A 17,754-nucleotide genomic window follows, 5' to 3' on the forward strand; every position below is an offset into this window, starting at 1 on the left:
ATAGCACAGTAGGTTACAATTTCTTAAGAGATTCAGTCAAACACTCTTAGGAAGCTATTCATCCAGAAAATAACTCAAAATATAAAAAAATATGTATGTCTGCAAATGCTCCCACGTGCATTATTTAAAACAGCAAAAAAAACCCCTAAAAATAATAATAGGTCCAATTATAGGTGATGAAATATTATATAGCATTTTAAATAATAAAGATGATTATGTTGCAAGAAGATATGGTAACCACATAACTATAAAAGATATATATATTACATACCCTTTTATACAAATGTGTAAACCATACAAAAGATAGAGTGGAAGTTACATGATTTTTTTAACTTTTTGTTCATAAACATTCTGTAATCCAATTATATCAATTTACATTTAAAAAATTAACTGTATATACAAGTAAAACAGACTATTGGGCAGAGAAATAAAAATCCCTCAAAAATTAGAGAAAGATCTTGAGCAGAGGTTGGCCTTACAAGGAGGAAGTCCTCTTCATCAGAGGCTACAGAGAAAATCCAGAAAATAGGTACAGAAACAGATACCTAGTACCATTCACCTACTAAGAGTGGTATAGGTGGAGGGAGATTGGGGGTCCAAAGAGAACACAGGAATTGGGATCATTCCCACTGCAAAGCATGAGCTGGAGAGGCATTTAAGAATTATAAGGAACAAAGGTCCAGATGAAATTAGACACAAGTCATAGATAAGGTGTGAAAACAGCTACAGTATAATGCTTTGTGCCTGACTGAATTAGCATTCAAGAGAGGTTAGGTCCTGTTCCCTTGTGAACAACCAGATATTTAGGTTTTTATACACAGCAAGGATCCAATAAAAGCTTATTCAATGAAACAGGATAGAGGGAGGTGGATTTTGGCTTAATGAAAGGAAGTAGGTCAAAGCACTGATCAAAGGACACTCTAAAGGATGCTCTGTGAAAAGAAAGAGGTGGAGGAAATTCTTGCACTGAATAAAGTAGGATAAGGAAACATCTAACTTTCTTAAGCCAAAGACTGTATAAGTCTATTGTGTGTTATCAAAAAAAAAAATCCTATTTTTCCTATTGTTACATGTGCAGTCTTAATTATCCATAATAAATTTCTTTAGGGCAAAAATTACATTACACTCCCAAGCTGTTCTAGAGTGTGCAATACAGTATAATACACAGTGTAACCTGGCCAAAGAGAGGGGCAAAGTAGGTTTACGCTTGTCTGTGTGAAAAATAATACAATAATTAATAAGTAATAATACAAGAATAAACTGTTTTGTGTACTCACAACTGTAAACCTACTTTTGTCCACCCCTGTATATCAAAAGAATGTATCTGTATTTTTGGGATTCATATCATGAGTCAACATTATAAATGTCCCTTCATTATTTAAGTTTTTAAATTCACCTGGAATAGATTCCAGACAGATAATCTGATATAGAAAGACTGTATTTCTGCTGAACCATGTATAACTGCAGTATACCTAGATCCTCTGGGAAGCTCTCTTAATAAAAGGCTCCACAGCACAAGTGCTGGGTTTGGATGTGCAGTCTGCAATCTTCTAGTAGATGGGTTACCTAATCTCTTACTTTCCTCGCCTATAAAACAAATGACAATACCTGCCTACTGGGGTTTTCATGAAGACTAAATAGGTTAATTTACATAAAATATCTAATAACATTTACGTCCCAATCTTCTCATACTTTGAAACTTCCCATATATTGCCTTGTATTATGGATATCTGTATTTTTTATCGCTCTCCTAGAGTTTAAGTCCTCTTAGGGTGCTCTATGGTTTACCTTCCTGGTATTTCTGATGACTCCCAGAACAGTGTCATTCCAGAGGAGAGATCTTCAACAAATATTAAGTTGAACATTAATTTAAAGAGGGGGGGGTTAAAGCATAGCCTCTTCTAATGAAAAACAAGATCATATGCTGACTTAAATGAAAAGTGAAAAAAAACACTTGATGGAAGTCATGAAATCTATGACTAAGTCTTTAGTATTTTTAAAAAAGCTGAAGAAATCCAAGTCAAAAGAACCTGAATGAGACGTAACATTTAAAATATTAATAAGCACTCTGAAAATAAGTTAATTTTGAATATTAAAGATGAAAATCCCCACCTAACCATGTCATAAATACACATGCAATGAAGAATAAAAGTAACATATCTTTCTTTTCTTATTTACCAGTAGTCTAGCTCTTGTGTAATCTACATTGTAACTATTATCTTGACCACATACTGCACAACATGTCATCCCTATTACCAGGTGGTACTAAGAGTTAAATCTAAGTTTCCTATACTTCATAAGCTCATATGAAGGCTGCAAGCTTATTAATTAGAAATCAACTTAAAATTCCCTTTCTAAAAAGTTAATTTTGTCGCACTGGTGGCTACTTTAATATATTTCCAGGAAAAGGTTTAAAATCAGTCACCTCCTTTATTATAGTCAAAACACCAACAGTCCTGAAGTTGCAATTTAAAGAATCTAGTATCTGTTAACCACCCACCATGCAACCCTTATTTCATTTAATCCTCACAACAACCACCCAAAGTAAGAGATTTAATTATCCCCTTTTACACATGAAGAGGCTGAGGTTCATGGAGATTAAGTAACTAACCCAAGGACATGCAGCTAATGAGTAGGGAACTAGACTGTAGGACTTCCGCTATGCTACCTCTTTGTAAATAAGACTCATGGCAGACAGGCATACCAGGATAGAAGCAAAGTACTAAAATGGAAAGACATGATTGTCATGATACATTCAACACAATTTCTAAAGAAGTGCAACATACTCACGATTTTAGGAATGATGTATCTTTCAAACAAATCTGGAAAAATTAAGGAAAATACATTATAAAGGCTGGTACTGGTATACATCTGATATTAATGAGCTAGTTTCTAGCTAACACTCCTAAACTACAGGAGTTAGCTAAGTCTTACTCTTTCACTAAGTAAAAAAAATGTTATGAGCATAATTTCTAAGTAGCAGTACCTTACAGACAAGCAAAAGGGAAGCAGGAGTAAGTCCTGCTTATAATGACCCCATCTCAGCATGAAGAACAAGGACTACACAATGGGCCAAGTGTCCTCCATTCCCTTCCTCCAGTTACAGGGACAATGACTCAGCCCACAAAACTTTCCTTCTATTCATTGACCAAGAAGCAGCTTCAGTGCCACTTCCATGGAAAGCCTTCCCCTTCAACACACCAGGAAAGAGAGGGAGATATCTAACTAATTTGGAACACTGTAGTCCTTCACTTCCTTTGGTCACAGCCCCATTCTGAGAATCTAAATAAAGTAGACTTCCCAGAAAAATGTTTGCTCATTAAATATAATTCTAGTGGATTCTACAACTTCTAAGGTCCCAGGTTAAGAGGTCTTGCTATAGAGAAACAAATGGATACCTCATAGGTAGTTAGCAACACATGAAAATGTGGCTTCTGTTTTAGGTCTTGCTGTAGGTGGGCTCTCTCCTCTTTGTCACCTGTGTATGTTATACAGGAAAGACCTGGAGCAAATCTGAATCCAAGAATAAAGGTAGATGAACACAAACACAGAGCAATAGAAAAGGGCATGCATATCTGGAAAACTATATTTCATGGGAGGATTGCAGACACACAGGCCTCATGGTGCCCTACAAACACAAAGAGTCTTGGGACTCCAAAACCCTGTGTGAAGAGGTGGAAGGGTAAGATGAACATCTGAAAAAATTGGCCTTGTACTAACTCTAAAAACAAAAGTATTTTTTCCATGTTGGTTACTCCCTATGTCACTATGAAAAAGATGGCTTCTCCTTTAGCTCAGCAAAATTTAACTAAAAATGAGGACCAACCTTCAAATTTCCAAATAGTAACAATAACACCCATTGGACCCACTCCCCATCAGATCTTCAGTCTTCATCTACATTACCTCAGATAAGAGTTTTCTGGAAGAAATAAACTCACTGTTTAGGACAATATGTTGTTTTATCATATTTCACATATCACTCAGAAAAAAATCTTAATGCAAAAAATAAAATTTCAGCTACATCTACTATGTACCTCTCTATCTCTTCTTTCCAGTTGCTCAGAACAGACAAGGGACAAAGAATCAGAAATGGTCCTTCATCATTTAATCTTCCTGCTAAGTAAATGAAGAGAGCAATAGTCTGAAACACAGAAAAAGAAGGTAGTTTTGGTCACATTTCCACATGACAAATAACCACAAGTTTACCATAATCTTGTAAAGAACACAAACTTTCACTTAAGAGTTAATCTATAAAAAAAGTGATGTACCCATTAAGAGAGTCATCCATTCCTAGAGTGAAATCATGTAAGCTTCAATGTAAATGCCAAAGAAATCTATGGCACTCAACTATATCAATAGTAACAAGCAAGGGTACTTAATATTCATGCACTTGAACCTCTAATGCAAAGAAAAAAAATCAGGAAAGACAATACAAATCAATGAAAACAATGCAAATAATGCACAAGAGAACAGGAATACTATAAAAAATAGTGTCAAGATATAACTGTAAAAATGACCAACCTTGTGGTAGCTGGCCTCCACTGCTTGCCAGGCTCTCTTTCCTTCCTAACTTCCTCTCTACTGTGTGCATTTATAGAGCACCTTCTATTTACCAGGTGCTGAGCTCTGGTATGTAACAGTGACAAAACAGATAAAACTACTAGTTCTAATGGAATAAACATTCTAGTGAGCAAAACAAACAATAAATAATGCCTCATAAGCTTCAAGAGGGGTATAAAATAAACAACTTTGTAAAGCCAAATAGGCCTACTGTAGGATATATCTGTACACACTTTTGACTAGAAGTTTCTTTAGAAGGTTGCTGTGATATACAGAGAAAATGGCTCTATTTCATACGACAAAAAGTCTGGGAAGCCCTCTATTTCTGAGAAAATCTATTCTAAAGATATAATCCAAAGTCCTGAGAAAGCAAATACCCAATGGTGTTCACACTGAGGTTAATTTAAGTAGAATAAAAAGAGGGGAGCTCACCATTCCTCAACTGTACAACATTTAAGTAAATTACAATCACTTTTCTTGATGAATATTAAATAGCCAATAAAAAATAATGATTGTGTGAAGGCATTTTTGTATACCAACAATGAAATATCAGTAAGAGAAATCAGGAAAAAAATCCTATTTGATATAGCAACAAGGAAAATAAAATACCTCGGAATAAACCTAACTGAGGAGGTAAAATAACTGTACTCAGAAAACTATACAACACTGAAGAAAGAAATTAAGGAAGACACAAATAAATAGAAGAATATACTGTGTTTATGGAATGAAAGAATTAACACCATCAAAATGTCCATACTACACAAAGCAATTTATAGACTCAACACAATCCCTATTAAAATACCACTGACATATTTCACAAAGAACATTTCAAAAATTTATATAGAACCATAAACAACCCATGAACTATTCACTTGCAGCAATTTTGAGAAAGAAGAACAAAGTAGGAGGGATAACAACACCTGACATCAAACTATATTACAAGGCCACTATAATCAATAGTCTGGTACTGGCATAAGAACAGACACATAGATCAATGGAATAGAACAGAGAGCCCAGAAATAAGCCCACATCTCTATGGTCAATTAATGTTTGATGAAGGGAAAAGAAGCATAAAATGGAGTAAAACCAGCCTCTTCAACAAGTGATGTTGGGAGATCTTGACAGCTACATGCAAAACAATGAAACTTGATCACCAACTTACACCATATACAAAAACAAGCTCAACATGAATAAAAGTCTTAAATATAAGTCGCAATACCATAAAAGTCCTAGAGGAGAACATAGGCAGGAAAATCTCAGGTATTCCACGCAGCAATATTTTCACTGATATGTCTCCTACAGCAAGGGACATAAAGGAAAGAATGAACAAATGGGACTCATCAAAATAAAAGGCTTCTGTACAACTAAAGATAACATCAGCAAAATGAAAAAGGGAACCAACCGTATGGGAAAATACACTCACAAATGATACCTTGGCCAAGGGTTCAATCTCCAAAATATATAAAGAATTCACATAACTCCACACCATGAAGACAAATAATCCAATTTGAAAATGGCAAAGGACACGAACAGGCACTTCTCCAAGGAGGACATACAGAGGGTCCAGAGACATATTAAAAGATGCTCAGCATCACTAGCCATCAGAGAGATGCAAATTAAAAACTCAATGAGATATCACTTCATACTGGTCAGAATGGCCATCATAAACAAATCAACAAACAACAAGTGCTGGGGAGGTTGTGAAGAAAAGGGAACCATAGTGCACTGTTCGTAGGAATGCAGACTGGTGCAGCCACTATGGAAAAGAGTGTGGAATTTCCTCAAAAAACTAAAAATGGAACTGTCTTTTGACCTGGCAGTTCCACTCCTGGGATTATACCCTAAGTCCACCAATTCAAAAGAACCTATGCACCCCAATGTTCATAATAGCACAATTTAGAATAGCCAAGTGCTGAAAGCAGCCTAGGTGCCCATCAGTAAATGAGTGGATCAAAAAACTATGGTACATTTACACAATGGAATACTTCAGAGCAGAAAGAAAGGAGCTCCTACCCTTCACAACAGCATGGATGGATCTAGAGAGCACTATGCTAAGTGAAATAAGCCAGGCTGTGAAAGACAAATACCATATGATCTCACCTATAAGTAGAACCTAATCAACAAAACAAACAAGCAACAAGATATAACCAGAGACATTGAAATTAAGAACAAACTGACAGTAACCAGAGGAGAGGTGGGAGGGGATAATGGAGGGAAATAGTGGAAGAGTCATTAAGGAACATGTGTAAAGGACACATGGACAAAGCCAAAGCGGGGTGAAGAATGGAAGGTGGGTGATGGGGATGGCTGGGATGGGTTGGAGTGGTAGGAAAAAAAACAACAAAATGAGGTAATTGATGTTTAACTAGACTTACTATGATGATCATTTTGTAATATATACAAATATCAAATCATTACGTGGTATACCTAAAATTAATATGTTAATTATACCTCAATTAAAAAAGTAATGATTGTGAAGAATAGAATATGGAAAATTCCAATGATAGTGTTAGAGTACAAAAATACAAAGTACACTGTACACTATAATTATACTATAAGTACACTGTAATTTCAACCCTTATTAAATATATACTACTAGTTATGGCCACAGTACTCTGCTTATGGGGTGGTAGTTATTTTTAACTGAGATTACATTAATTTTATAGTGGAAATAAGTTTCTTCTTTATCTATTGCTTTCCAATCCAGACTGTGTCCAGAAAAATCACCCAACAATTAAGTAATTACTGCATTACAGCCATTCTGCCTAGCCTTTGCTGAGGATATTATTTAGAAAACAATTACCTTGTATTACTCTAAACCAGATATAACAACAAAATTAATTTGGATTGACTAAGGAATTCCACCAAACATTTGATGAACAAACAAAACCAATTCTATACAAACTTCAAAAAACTGAAGAGGAGAGAATACTCAATTCATTTTCTAGATCCAGCTTTACCACTATACCAAAACCAGAAAAAGACACTACAAAAGAAGGAAATTACAGACCAATATGCTTTATGAACATAGATATAAATATTCTAAACCAGATTTTAACAAGATGAATCTGGAGGCATGATATTTTTAGTGCACTTAAAAGTAGAGCTACATGAACACCCTAGGAAAAGGCATAGGACAAGTGAAATGTGCTTCCTCTGAATTTGCAGAAGTCAGAGCAATACCAACGTCCAAGGAAAAGGAGGCTGCAAGGAAAGCCATGTACCTGGTCCAAGAGTCTGTTAGCCTGGTTCCCAGAAACATTGGGTAACCTACCTTTGTTCTAGTTCCACAGCTCTCAGTTCAGTAATACACTAGAACCGGATTTGTATGTCTGAGAAATATCCTCATATGACCATACTTACAGATCATACTGTATTCTAAATAACCCTAAAATTAATGAGTTGTACTTGCCTTAGTCTCCAACACATGGTCAGATTAGTTTACCTGCAGGCCTGCTTCAGCTTCATACTTGTGTATGTAAGGTTAGAGTTGGAGGGAGCACTTGAGCTTCTAAAAAGAACTAAGGAGACCTTCACTCATTCTGTGTGTTCTCTGGTGAAACCTTTTACACATATGTCCACAGTTTCTAATAAAATCACATCTGCTGTGTATCCTGACTGCAGTAACTTTCTCTGGTATCCTACAAACAAGTAGACCTTCTATGACTAATTCAAGGGGTGTCTGTGTCTGTACTTTCTATCAGTCCAAGCCTTCTACTGACATATATCAACCCAGGGATTATACTGGTAATCATCCAACCAAGAAGCATCTATCTCAACACACCACTGTTTATCAATATCTAAAGAGGCTATGTTTGATTCTCCATGTCCCAGGCATTTCAGAAAACATAGGGTACTTCCTCTGTACTTTTCTAGCATGCCAGAAAAATAGGAAGTGGCCCTACTACTCACTGATTAAGGGAGTTTAATATTATAAGTGATCCAGCTAACTTAACTAAATAAAATATTGCTAAGGAGGACAGAAACATTTTGATCCCTGGGACATGTATATTTGTTTTACAAGAGAAAAACCCTGCCCAGTAACCAAAGTCCTACATGTCAAGGGCTAAGATAAGGATACTGATACAGTTCAAAACTATCCCCATGACTAGAAAAGTCAGCTCCAAGGTCATGATCTCTAAATAAAAGTTCAGGTATTTCATCACCTAGTATAAAAATATATACAAGTAGTCAAAGATAGTAATGAGTTGTAAGAAGATATTTCAGTGACAGTGAGCAGCTGTCACTCCTGACAGGTGTGACCAGTAACATACCTGACAGGTCTTACCCAGGCCCATCTCATCTCCCAGGATGCAGCCATTCTGACAGTGGAAGCAATGGGCTAGCCAGTTGACTCCCTCCAGTTGATAAGAGCGTAGGTGAATCCCTAGAAATAAAAAATACAGCAAGTTCAAAAAGCAGACATTGCAACATACACACAAGCTATGTTTTAAGACTTCAACTGAAGAATATGGCTTAAATCCCCATACTCCGAATCTTACTGGGCCTTATCCTCTGCTGGGAAGTTATTGATATGCAAACATTTGCTGACTTCCAAAGTACTTTGTTAGCAGACTTAGTCACCATTATATTCAAATCCCTAAAACAGCCTGTTAGTGTTACGGCATCCACGTGACAGACAAGAAAGTCAACTTGGGAGTTGGCCTCTTTATTGCCTGAGACTCATGCCAGTGTCCATTCTAGGAAATAAGGCATTACTGATACAACATAACTACCACCACCAACACGTGGATTGTACATGTGCCTGCTTAACTGAAATCATTTAAATTTTGCAAAAAAAATTGAGACAGGACTAGATTAAATTATGCATCAAATGAGGCACAGTGCCATTAGGACTAAAATTATGTTGCACAGAGGGTGTTTAACAGTGCACAAGAACAGAAGGAAGTGTCTGCAATCCACATGGAGCCTCTGCTGCCTCTCATCTCTCTCCCTTAGGGCCAGAAAATCCAATTTCAGAGAACTTCCCATCTTGGGGAAGGGAAGGCCCCAAGCATACTATTAACTATTAAAAATATAACTTTCTGGGTTAAACTCATAGCCTTCAAAAAGAAACTAGGCCATATATAATAATTGTAGAACATTAAAAGAAAATAAGTTTTTATTGAGCACTTACTAAATACCAGGGAGAGAGTAAACACTTTACATAAGTTACCTCATATAATACTTATAATGACCCCAAGCAGTAGGTATTATTTCCATTTTGTAGTTAGAAAATTCAAATACTCAAAGAAGATTAACATGTAAAATTGGCTTCTGGGAAGATGGAGGTTTTCTTTTCCCCATTCTTCTTGCTAATACAACTGAAATTCCTGAATGTTACAAAGAAAACAAACATAAGTCAAATCTGAAAAAGTGGAGAGAAAAGGAAGCCCAGCTAGTGACCTCAGGATCCAAGAAAAACAAGGTGATGAGCTCCAGGTTTCTTTTTGCCTCATATATCCCAGATTGGAAGTGAAAAAATTAACAACCCAGAAATGCCTAGAATTCTACCTGTATAAATCAAAATGTGCCTCCTCTACTACCAACCCCATAAGTGGTATCAGAGGAGGCCTAGTGGAGATTCAGGACCTTTATCATTGCCCAAAGGTAATAAGGCAGCCCTACAGTTTCAGTGGAGACCAAACAGAGAGCCATTACTATCACTCTGAACCAGAGGTAAGGAGAAGCCCCCTCCCTATACCCAGGCATCAACAGAGGCTGAAAAAGGGAGCCTGAACTTCTATTTCCACCTGGTAATAACAAAGCAACAACCCCCCTTCCCCTATCACAGCAACATACAACAAAGACTGTTAAAACAGAAGATTTAAATTAAGATCTGGGCCCTGGCAGGTGTGGTTCAGTAGATTGAGTGTTGGCCTGTGAACCAAAGGGTTGCCAGTTCAATTCCCAGTGAGGGCACAAGCCTGGGTTTCAGGCCAGGGCCCCAGTAGGGTGATGCAGACCCTGGCTCGTGGGGTCCACCACATTGTGGATGAGGCACAAGAAATTCACACGGACTACTGAGTCATGTGGAGGAAAAGGGACAGCACGGCCACTCTCTCAAGGGGAGAGCACCTTGGAGCACCTTGGCCACTCGAGGAGAGTGCCCCGACCCTTGCCTTAACAGGTTTTTATTGGGTTCGATTTGCACAGGTATAAAGCTCATCAATCATTGTCAGGCAGAAATGATTAAACAATAGATAACATTCAAAGAACTCTGAGGGTTTATTCTGAGTCAGGGTCAGATAGTTAAAGGGCCATAAAACTTTGGGGAACAAACTCACTTCCTGCTTGGACCCTTATCATTTAAATTGAGGGTATTAGCAAAGTAGATTTCATATTATTTTATGCATTCTTTCTTAGACCTGATTGCCCTAGGGAACCCATCCTTTCCAGGACAGGGCCGCACCCTGCTCCAGCATTGTTTCAGGCTTAGTTGAGCAGGGAAAGTAAAGCAGCTAAGAGATTAGAAGACTTCTTGCAGACAGAATGAGGACTCAGGCTTTGTGAAAGCCAAGGGGTGAGGATCCATCACCCCCTTTTTCTATAGCCCTCCAAGTCCTTCCCTGAGTCCCCCCATGATCATGCCTGTCTTAGATCATCCCTCCCTTGAGGAATCTTACCCACCATTGACTAACCAATCATGCACCAGGGGCCAGGCAGGGTGAAGTAAAAGGAGCAGAGGCAGCGCCCCTGCCAAGGAGATAAGCTTTGTTTCCTTAGTGGTTTATGGTCCCAAGGTCTCTCACTCAGTCTTAGCCATGGTGGGTTACAGCTCCTGAAACCAGGCAGGGCAGTTCCCAACAGTGGGAGACACATGAGAGGCAACCACACACTGATGTTTCTCTCCCTCTCTCTCCCTTCCCCCCTCTCTAAAAATAATAAAGTCTTTTAAAATAAATAAGATCTGCTGTCTCATAATATAATTTACTAATGTCCAGGGTTGGGTTTTGTTTTTTTTAAGATTTTATCTATTTTTAGAGAGAGGGAAAGGGAGGGAGGGAGGGAGAAGAAGAGGGAGAGAAACATCAATGTGTGATTGCCTCTCACATGGCCTCCACTGGCAGCCTGGCGCACTACCCAGGTGAATACCCAGACTCAGAATCGAACTGGCGACCTTTGGTTCACAGCTTGCTCTCAGTCCACTGAGCTACCCAGCCAGGGCAATGTCCAGGATTTAATCAAAAACCACTCATACCAGAAACCAGGAAGATTTCAAACTTAATGAAAAAAGATAATCAATAGATGCCAACAGCCAGATGACACAAATGTCAGAATTATCTGACAGATTTTAAAGCAGCAATGATTTAAAATGCTTCAACAAGAAATTATGAATTTGAAACAACTGAAAAAGGAGAAAACTTCAGAAAAGAAACAAAAGATATAAAACAGAACTACATGGAAGTTTATAACTGAAAAATACAAAACAAAATAAAACCTTAGTTGACCTGGCTGGGTAGCTCAGTTGGTTGAAGTGTCATCCCATACACCAAAAGGCAGGAGGTTTGATTCCCAGTCAAGGCACATATCTAGGTTGCAAGTTCAATTTTCAGTCAGGACATATGGGAGGCAATAGATTGATGTCTTTCTCTCACATCAATGGTTTCTCTCTCTCTCTCTCTCTCTCTGTTCCCTAAGAGAACCCAATGTGTGGTTCTCTCTCTAAAATCAATAAACATATCCTCAGGTGAGGACTGATTAAATAAATAAATAAGCCTCAGTGGATCACATAAGTAAATAAGTAAATAAACCTCAGTGGGTCAGCTCAACAGCAGAATGGAGAGAAGAAAGAATCAATGAACAATAAAACAGAACCATAGAAATTAGTCAATCTGAACAGAGAGAAAACAAACTGACAATGCATAGGACAGCTCCCCACAACAAAGGATTATCCAGCTACAAAGAGATATAGCCTTCCACCTGATAACCAGCAACCCCTGAGGCAGCAGAAGACAGTGGCCTGAGACCTGACTAACAGTCAGGCTAAAGAAAACATCTTGATCTAAATTGTATTTCAGTTCCTGAGCCCTGAGATGGATGACCCCTCTGGCTACTTTCCCACATGACAGGACAAAGAGATGCTGGAAAAGACCTCAGAGCAGTCCTCAAAACCTAAAGAAATGAATTATTACCCATAGCTGACCTATAAACAATCAGCCCCCAGCATGACCTCAAAACCCTAACCCATGATGTCTCGTGGTTTTGCCTTATATAATCTGTAACCTACACACCATCAAGGAGTTGAGGTTTTTTAGAGCTCAAGCTTCCTGTTCTGTATTGGCCAATTAAATATTAAACTATTTTTTTTCTTCCTAAAAAAAAAAAAAAAAAAGATTTGGCCTGGTCAGTATGGCTCAGTTGGTTGGAGCATTGTCCATAGCCAAAAGATTGTGCGTTCAATTCCCAGTCAGGGCACATACCTAGGTTGTAGGTTCAATAGGTCCCCCAGTCAGGGCACATAAGATCCTGGGACCAGGTACATGCAATCTATGGTACAGGCGCATATGGGAGGTGACCAACTGATGATGCTTCCCTCTCACATCAATGTTGTCCTCAGGTGAGGATAAAAATAAATACATACATACACACACACACACATATACACATATGAGGGAGGGCCCAAAAAATGAAATTATTTTCTGGAGGGCAGACCCTTTGTGATACAGGCTTCACACACTAGGTGATTGTGCTAGGAACCCGTCCGCATCAGTGTGCCAGTTCGTATTGTGGGAGGCTGCGTTCAGCATCGGTGAATTTGTTTAAAGATTTATTTGTTTTTAGGGAGGGGAAAGGAGGAAGAGAGGGAGAGAGACATCAATGTGTGGTTGCCTCTTGAGCACCCCCTACTGAGGCTGTAGCCCACAACTCAGGCATGTGCCCTGACTGGGAATTGAATGGGCACCCCTTTGGTTTGCAGTCCAGCACTCAATCCACTGAGCCACGTCAGCCAGGGCTGAATTTTTTTCTGAAGATTCTTTTAACACATCTGCCGATTTCATGACAGTTGATTTATAAGCACATCTGCCCACAGAGCACTGAATGTTCAGCAGTTTTTGACCAAAAAATGGCATGACCCCTATGCCCCACTCTCCCTATTCACCTGATCTCAACTGCAGTGACTTTTTTTTGTTTCATGGATGAAAAAAGTCCTCAAAGGGAAATGTTTCACCAATGTGAAAAAAAGGTGAAACAAAAAAATGGCAGAAGCACTAGAAGGCATCAAAATCAATGAGTTCAAAAACTGTCTTGAGCAGTGGAAAAAATGTCTCAATAGGTGCACTGCATCCAATAGAGGGTACTTTGAAAGTGACTGAAGTTTAAACATGTAAAAATACACAATTTTTTAAAATAAATTCCAGGTTTTTTGGGTCCCCTCTGGAATAAACACACATACACACACATAAACAGAGCCTCAGGGACTGCAGGACTCTAACAAAAAATTCACATTCATTCCCTGGCATCCCAGCAAGAGATAAGAAACAGGCTGAGGCTGAAAAATATTCAAAGAAATAAGGGCTGAAAACTCCACAAATTTGGCAAAAGACCTATAGATTCAAGAAGCTGAGCAAACTTTGAACAGAATAAACTCAAAGAAATATACATCAAAACACATCATAATTAAGCTGCTAAAAACTAAAGATGAAATATCTTGAAAGTACCCAGAGAAAAATGACAAGTTACTTAGAGTGGGGGAACCCAGGAGGCCACTACTCCAACTGTCAGCTCTCGGAACCCCCACCTCAGCCATAATCCACACCAGCTAAATGGATATTCAGTACCCATCTAACCACCTTGAAGTTAGGACTAGTCCCCAAGAAAAATGCAGAAAACCCAAATCCCTCCAAGACAGTAGCCTCCCCCTCCCCCCTCTTTCCCCTAACAATCTCCCTCATTATCTGCTCTGTAAAAACCAAGTCACAGGCACAACAGACTACGAGGGAGTCTGAGAAATCTAGTCTTTTATTTCTAGCCTCTAGAATGCAGTAACACAGGCATAGGGGATGAGGAAGGAACAAATTTGAGGGTGTCCATCTGCAATATCCATCAAAGAGTTGATGGATATTGCCCACCTTTCAGGTGAATGAGAAGTAATGAAAAGCAGGCAAAAACAGCAGCAAGTAATAGGTCTGCATATTCCAAAAATAAAGCAGCCCTAACATATCATTACGATCATTTGGATTTCTGAAGTTCACTGGTATGTATGGGATGTATCTATAACACTATTAAGGGGCGTAAGACCTACTAGAAAGTTTTTGAATCACTAAGAAAAATATTGCAGAACAAAATATTTTTTAAGTCATCAGCTAGCAAAAAGTGAATAATCGGTTACATATTTGAGGGGAAAAATAGAATCAAATTTCTTTCTATAAATTTCTGGAGAAATAAAATTTAAAATATAAAGATGTCATAATTATACTAGAAGAAAAATATTAGGTCAATAATTACAAATTCAGAGTGGTAAAGCCCCTTCTATGTGGAACACTAACGGCAAAATCATCTAGGAAAAGGCTGAAAGATTTGACAGCAAAAGAATCTTAAACTTTACCACTAAAATACAAACATACACCAAACTCAAATGGCAAATAAAAAACTAGAAACCATAGTCCCAATACACATAACAAATATTTAACACCGTCAATGCAAGAAAGATCCTACAAAGCAACAAATACCTCAATTTAAATAAATAAATAAATAAATAAAGTGAAAATGGGTTAGGAGCATAAACAAAGGAACAAAAGACAGACAAATATCAAAGTGTATCAATACTAGTAAACAAACATTAAACAATAAAACAGCATTTTTAACTTCTCAAATTAGAAAACATCAGTGTTGGTGAGAGTATGGAGAAATGAGCCTAAATTTTATATGCTCCTTGTTCTACAAACGCTGCCTTTGAGGAACTCTAAAATTCCTAACTCTAATAAATATTTGGTTACAATGATATTTATTAATATTATTTACAACAGCAGTAATGTAAGAAGCTAAATATCTAAGTAGACAGGCTGGCTAAATTATGGCACTTCCATACAGTGAAATACCTATAACCACTACAGTGATATTAGGGAGAACTAAGTGATAATTTTTTTAATTATGGTTTCAAAAAAAGATATGTACATGAGACCCTGTTTTTGCACCCCTCCTTGGCTCCCTGCTGTGACTCAGAAAAGAAAAAAAGATATATGACCCATGTGTAGAACACGAACTTGCAGGACACATAATTAACAGTTAACAGTAAGAAAAATATGGAGATTAAACCTTTTTTCATGCCCAGACTATTACCTTAAATGTTCTACAGACATCATGTACTACTTTTGTAATCGGAAGGAAGAAAAATCAGTATTTTTAAAGGGATTTTAGATATTTTTTTTGAGAGAGAATGGAAGGGAGGGAGAAAGAAAGGGAGAGAAACATGGATGTGAGAAAGAAACATCTATCAGGCTCCTTTTGCTGGTGCCCCTACGTGGGATGCATCGGAAACCCAGGCACATGCCCTGACCAGAAATGAACCAGTGGCCCTTCCTCTGCTGAATGACACCCAACAGTGAAGGCTCAGTAAGCACTTTAAACCAACTCACAAAGAACAGTTTCTCAGAATACTAATTTATCTGGTAAATAGAAACAGAAATTTCAAGTTACAATATTACTTTAGTATACCTGTTTTCTACTTTTTTCTTTACCTCCACTACCAATTTATCCATTTCCATCAACAAGGTTCCATATCTCTCTACGTATTTACTTTTCATTTACTATTTTGTGCTTTTTTTTTAAAAGCACTCATAGAACCTAGTCAGTCCACAATTCTAGGAGGTCAGCGCCCGTTATGCTCACCTCTGTACCAACACCTTACAGTATGTGGTTCTGTGAGGCACACAATAAATCATTAACCATTACACCCTATATTATTAACCCAAGATTCTGTCATATAGTTAAAGTACGCACTGTGTTCCCCACTTTACAAATATAGAAAAAGAGGGTGGAAGAGGTTAGGTCATGCACAAGCCAGGAAATAGGAACTGGCTCTCCCTTCGAAGCAGAGTTCAGCCTCGCTTCTTGCAGACCTCGGGGAATGAAGGTTTGCTCTTCGGAAACCTTAGGAAAGTAAGGACTAGTGTAAAATGGGCAGTTACGTGTAATAACCGGTAAACCTGGTTTAACAGCACACTTTAAAACACGGGGGGGGCGGGAAGCGTGGAGTTAGCCAGTGGCGATAGAATTCTCCGAGAACTGCGCGTGCACAGTAAACGAAAACACTTAGAGCAGGAAGCCGAGTTGTGATAGTTCCACAGAACTAACAATTGAAACACCCAAGCCAGGCCTGCAAACCCGCCAGCACAGAAACTGTAAATCCAAGCCCGGCAGCGCCACGACGTCCTTTTCTTCAGGGAACGGTCTTCCCTTTAGGACAAGACTTCACCAAGATCCTACTCACCCCCACCACCCCCACCTAGGCCAGGGCCAAGGGTTGGCGCCCGGAATCCCGGAGCTGCCAGGTCCGTCGGCCCCGCCCTCTTTGCAGGCGGGGTCACCGGCCACTGGGCCCGAAGCGGAGCTCTTCCTCCGCCTAGCCCCCACTGCAGAGGCGCGAAGAAAGACCAGACCGTGTGGTCTGCGGAAAAAGAGCCCACAGGACGATCCACTCGCGATGCCCAGCACCGATCGTGGCCGGGGACCGGGCCCTTTTAAGGCTAGTCCCAGAGACCTGGCAGGCAGGGCGGAAGTTCGCCCGGAGCAACTGACCTGTAAGGCCCCACTGCCTTAAGTCCTTTTCCTGCACCCGCACTGCTTGGCTCTTGGTCCTAAGGGGAAGTAAGAACCTGGGCAGGCCGCCCCGGCCTCGGCCTCTCGCATCCTCTGCACTCTCCATCCAGCCCGGAGAGGCTCCGCCCCTTACCGGCCAGCCACACTTCCTTCCAGACGCGCAGGGCAGACCCGGAGGCGCAGCCACCTCCGCGTAGCGTCCGGTGCTGAGTTCCGGAAGATAGCAGCTGTTAGTTATACCCTTCAGACTCACCCAGAATTTCCTGCACGTGGGTGCACCCAGGGCTGCTGGATTCTCACTCCTGTGCTTCTAGTGGTGCTTAAGAGCGCTGTAGGCGATTTGCGGCCGGAGATACTCATTAGGGAGTTAGCACGAGCTCCTTGTTCACTTAACAAAATTGTATAGGACCAGGTGCTCTGCTAGGACCTGGG

At 39.2% G+C, this 17,754-nt stretch overlaps 1 protein-coding gene across 2 annotated transcripts in view; it reads right to left on the reverse strand.

Annotated features, from left to right (window-relative positions):
* CHD1L (chromodomain helicase DNA binding protein 1 like) overlaps positions 1 to 17,479 on the reverse strand; it is an 83,879-nt gene extending 66,400 nt beyond the window's left edge. Inside the window, exons 1-5 of one of the 2 annotated variants that reach the window (XM_045817102.1) lie at positions 17,302 to 17,479; positions 8,835 to 8,947; positions 4,035 to 4,141; positions 3,399 to 3,513; positions 2,791 to 2,822 (exon numbers count right to left, since the gene is read on the reverse strand). In XM_045817102.1, coding sequence (XP_045673058.1) covers positions 2,791 to 2,822; positions 3,399 to 3,513; positions 4,035 to 4,141; positions 8,835 to 8,947; positions 17,302 to 17,428 — 494 coding nt within the window. In that variant the 5' untranslated portion in view covers positions 17,429 to 17,479. The remainder of the gene's footprint in view (positions 1 to 2,790; positions 2,823 to 3,398; positions 3,514 to 4,034; positions 4,142 to 8,834; positions 8,948 to 17,301) is intronic. The other variant, XM_045817103.1, reaches the window with a different exon arrangement.
* Between the last annotated feature and the right edge of the window lie 275 nt (positions 17,480 to 17,754).

This window comes from Phyllostomus hastatus, unplaced genomic scaffold, assembly GCF_019186645.2.
Source record: "Phyllostomus hastatus isolate PE091 unplaced genomic scaffold, TTU_PhHast_1.1 phas_scaffold_216, whole genome shotgun sequence".
Lineage (NCBI taxonomy): Eukaryota > Metazoa > Chordata > Mammalia > Chiroptera > Phyllostomidae > Phyllostomus > Phyllostomus hastatus.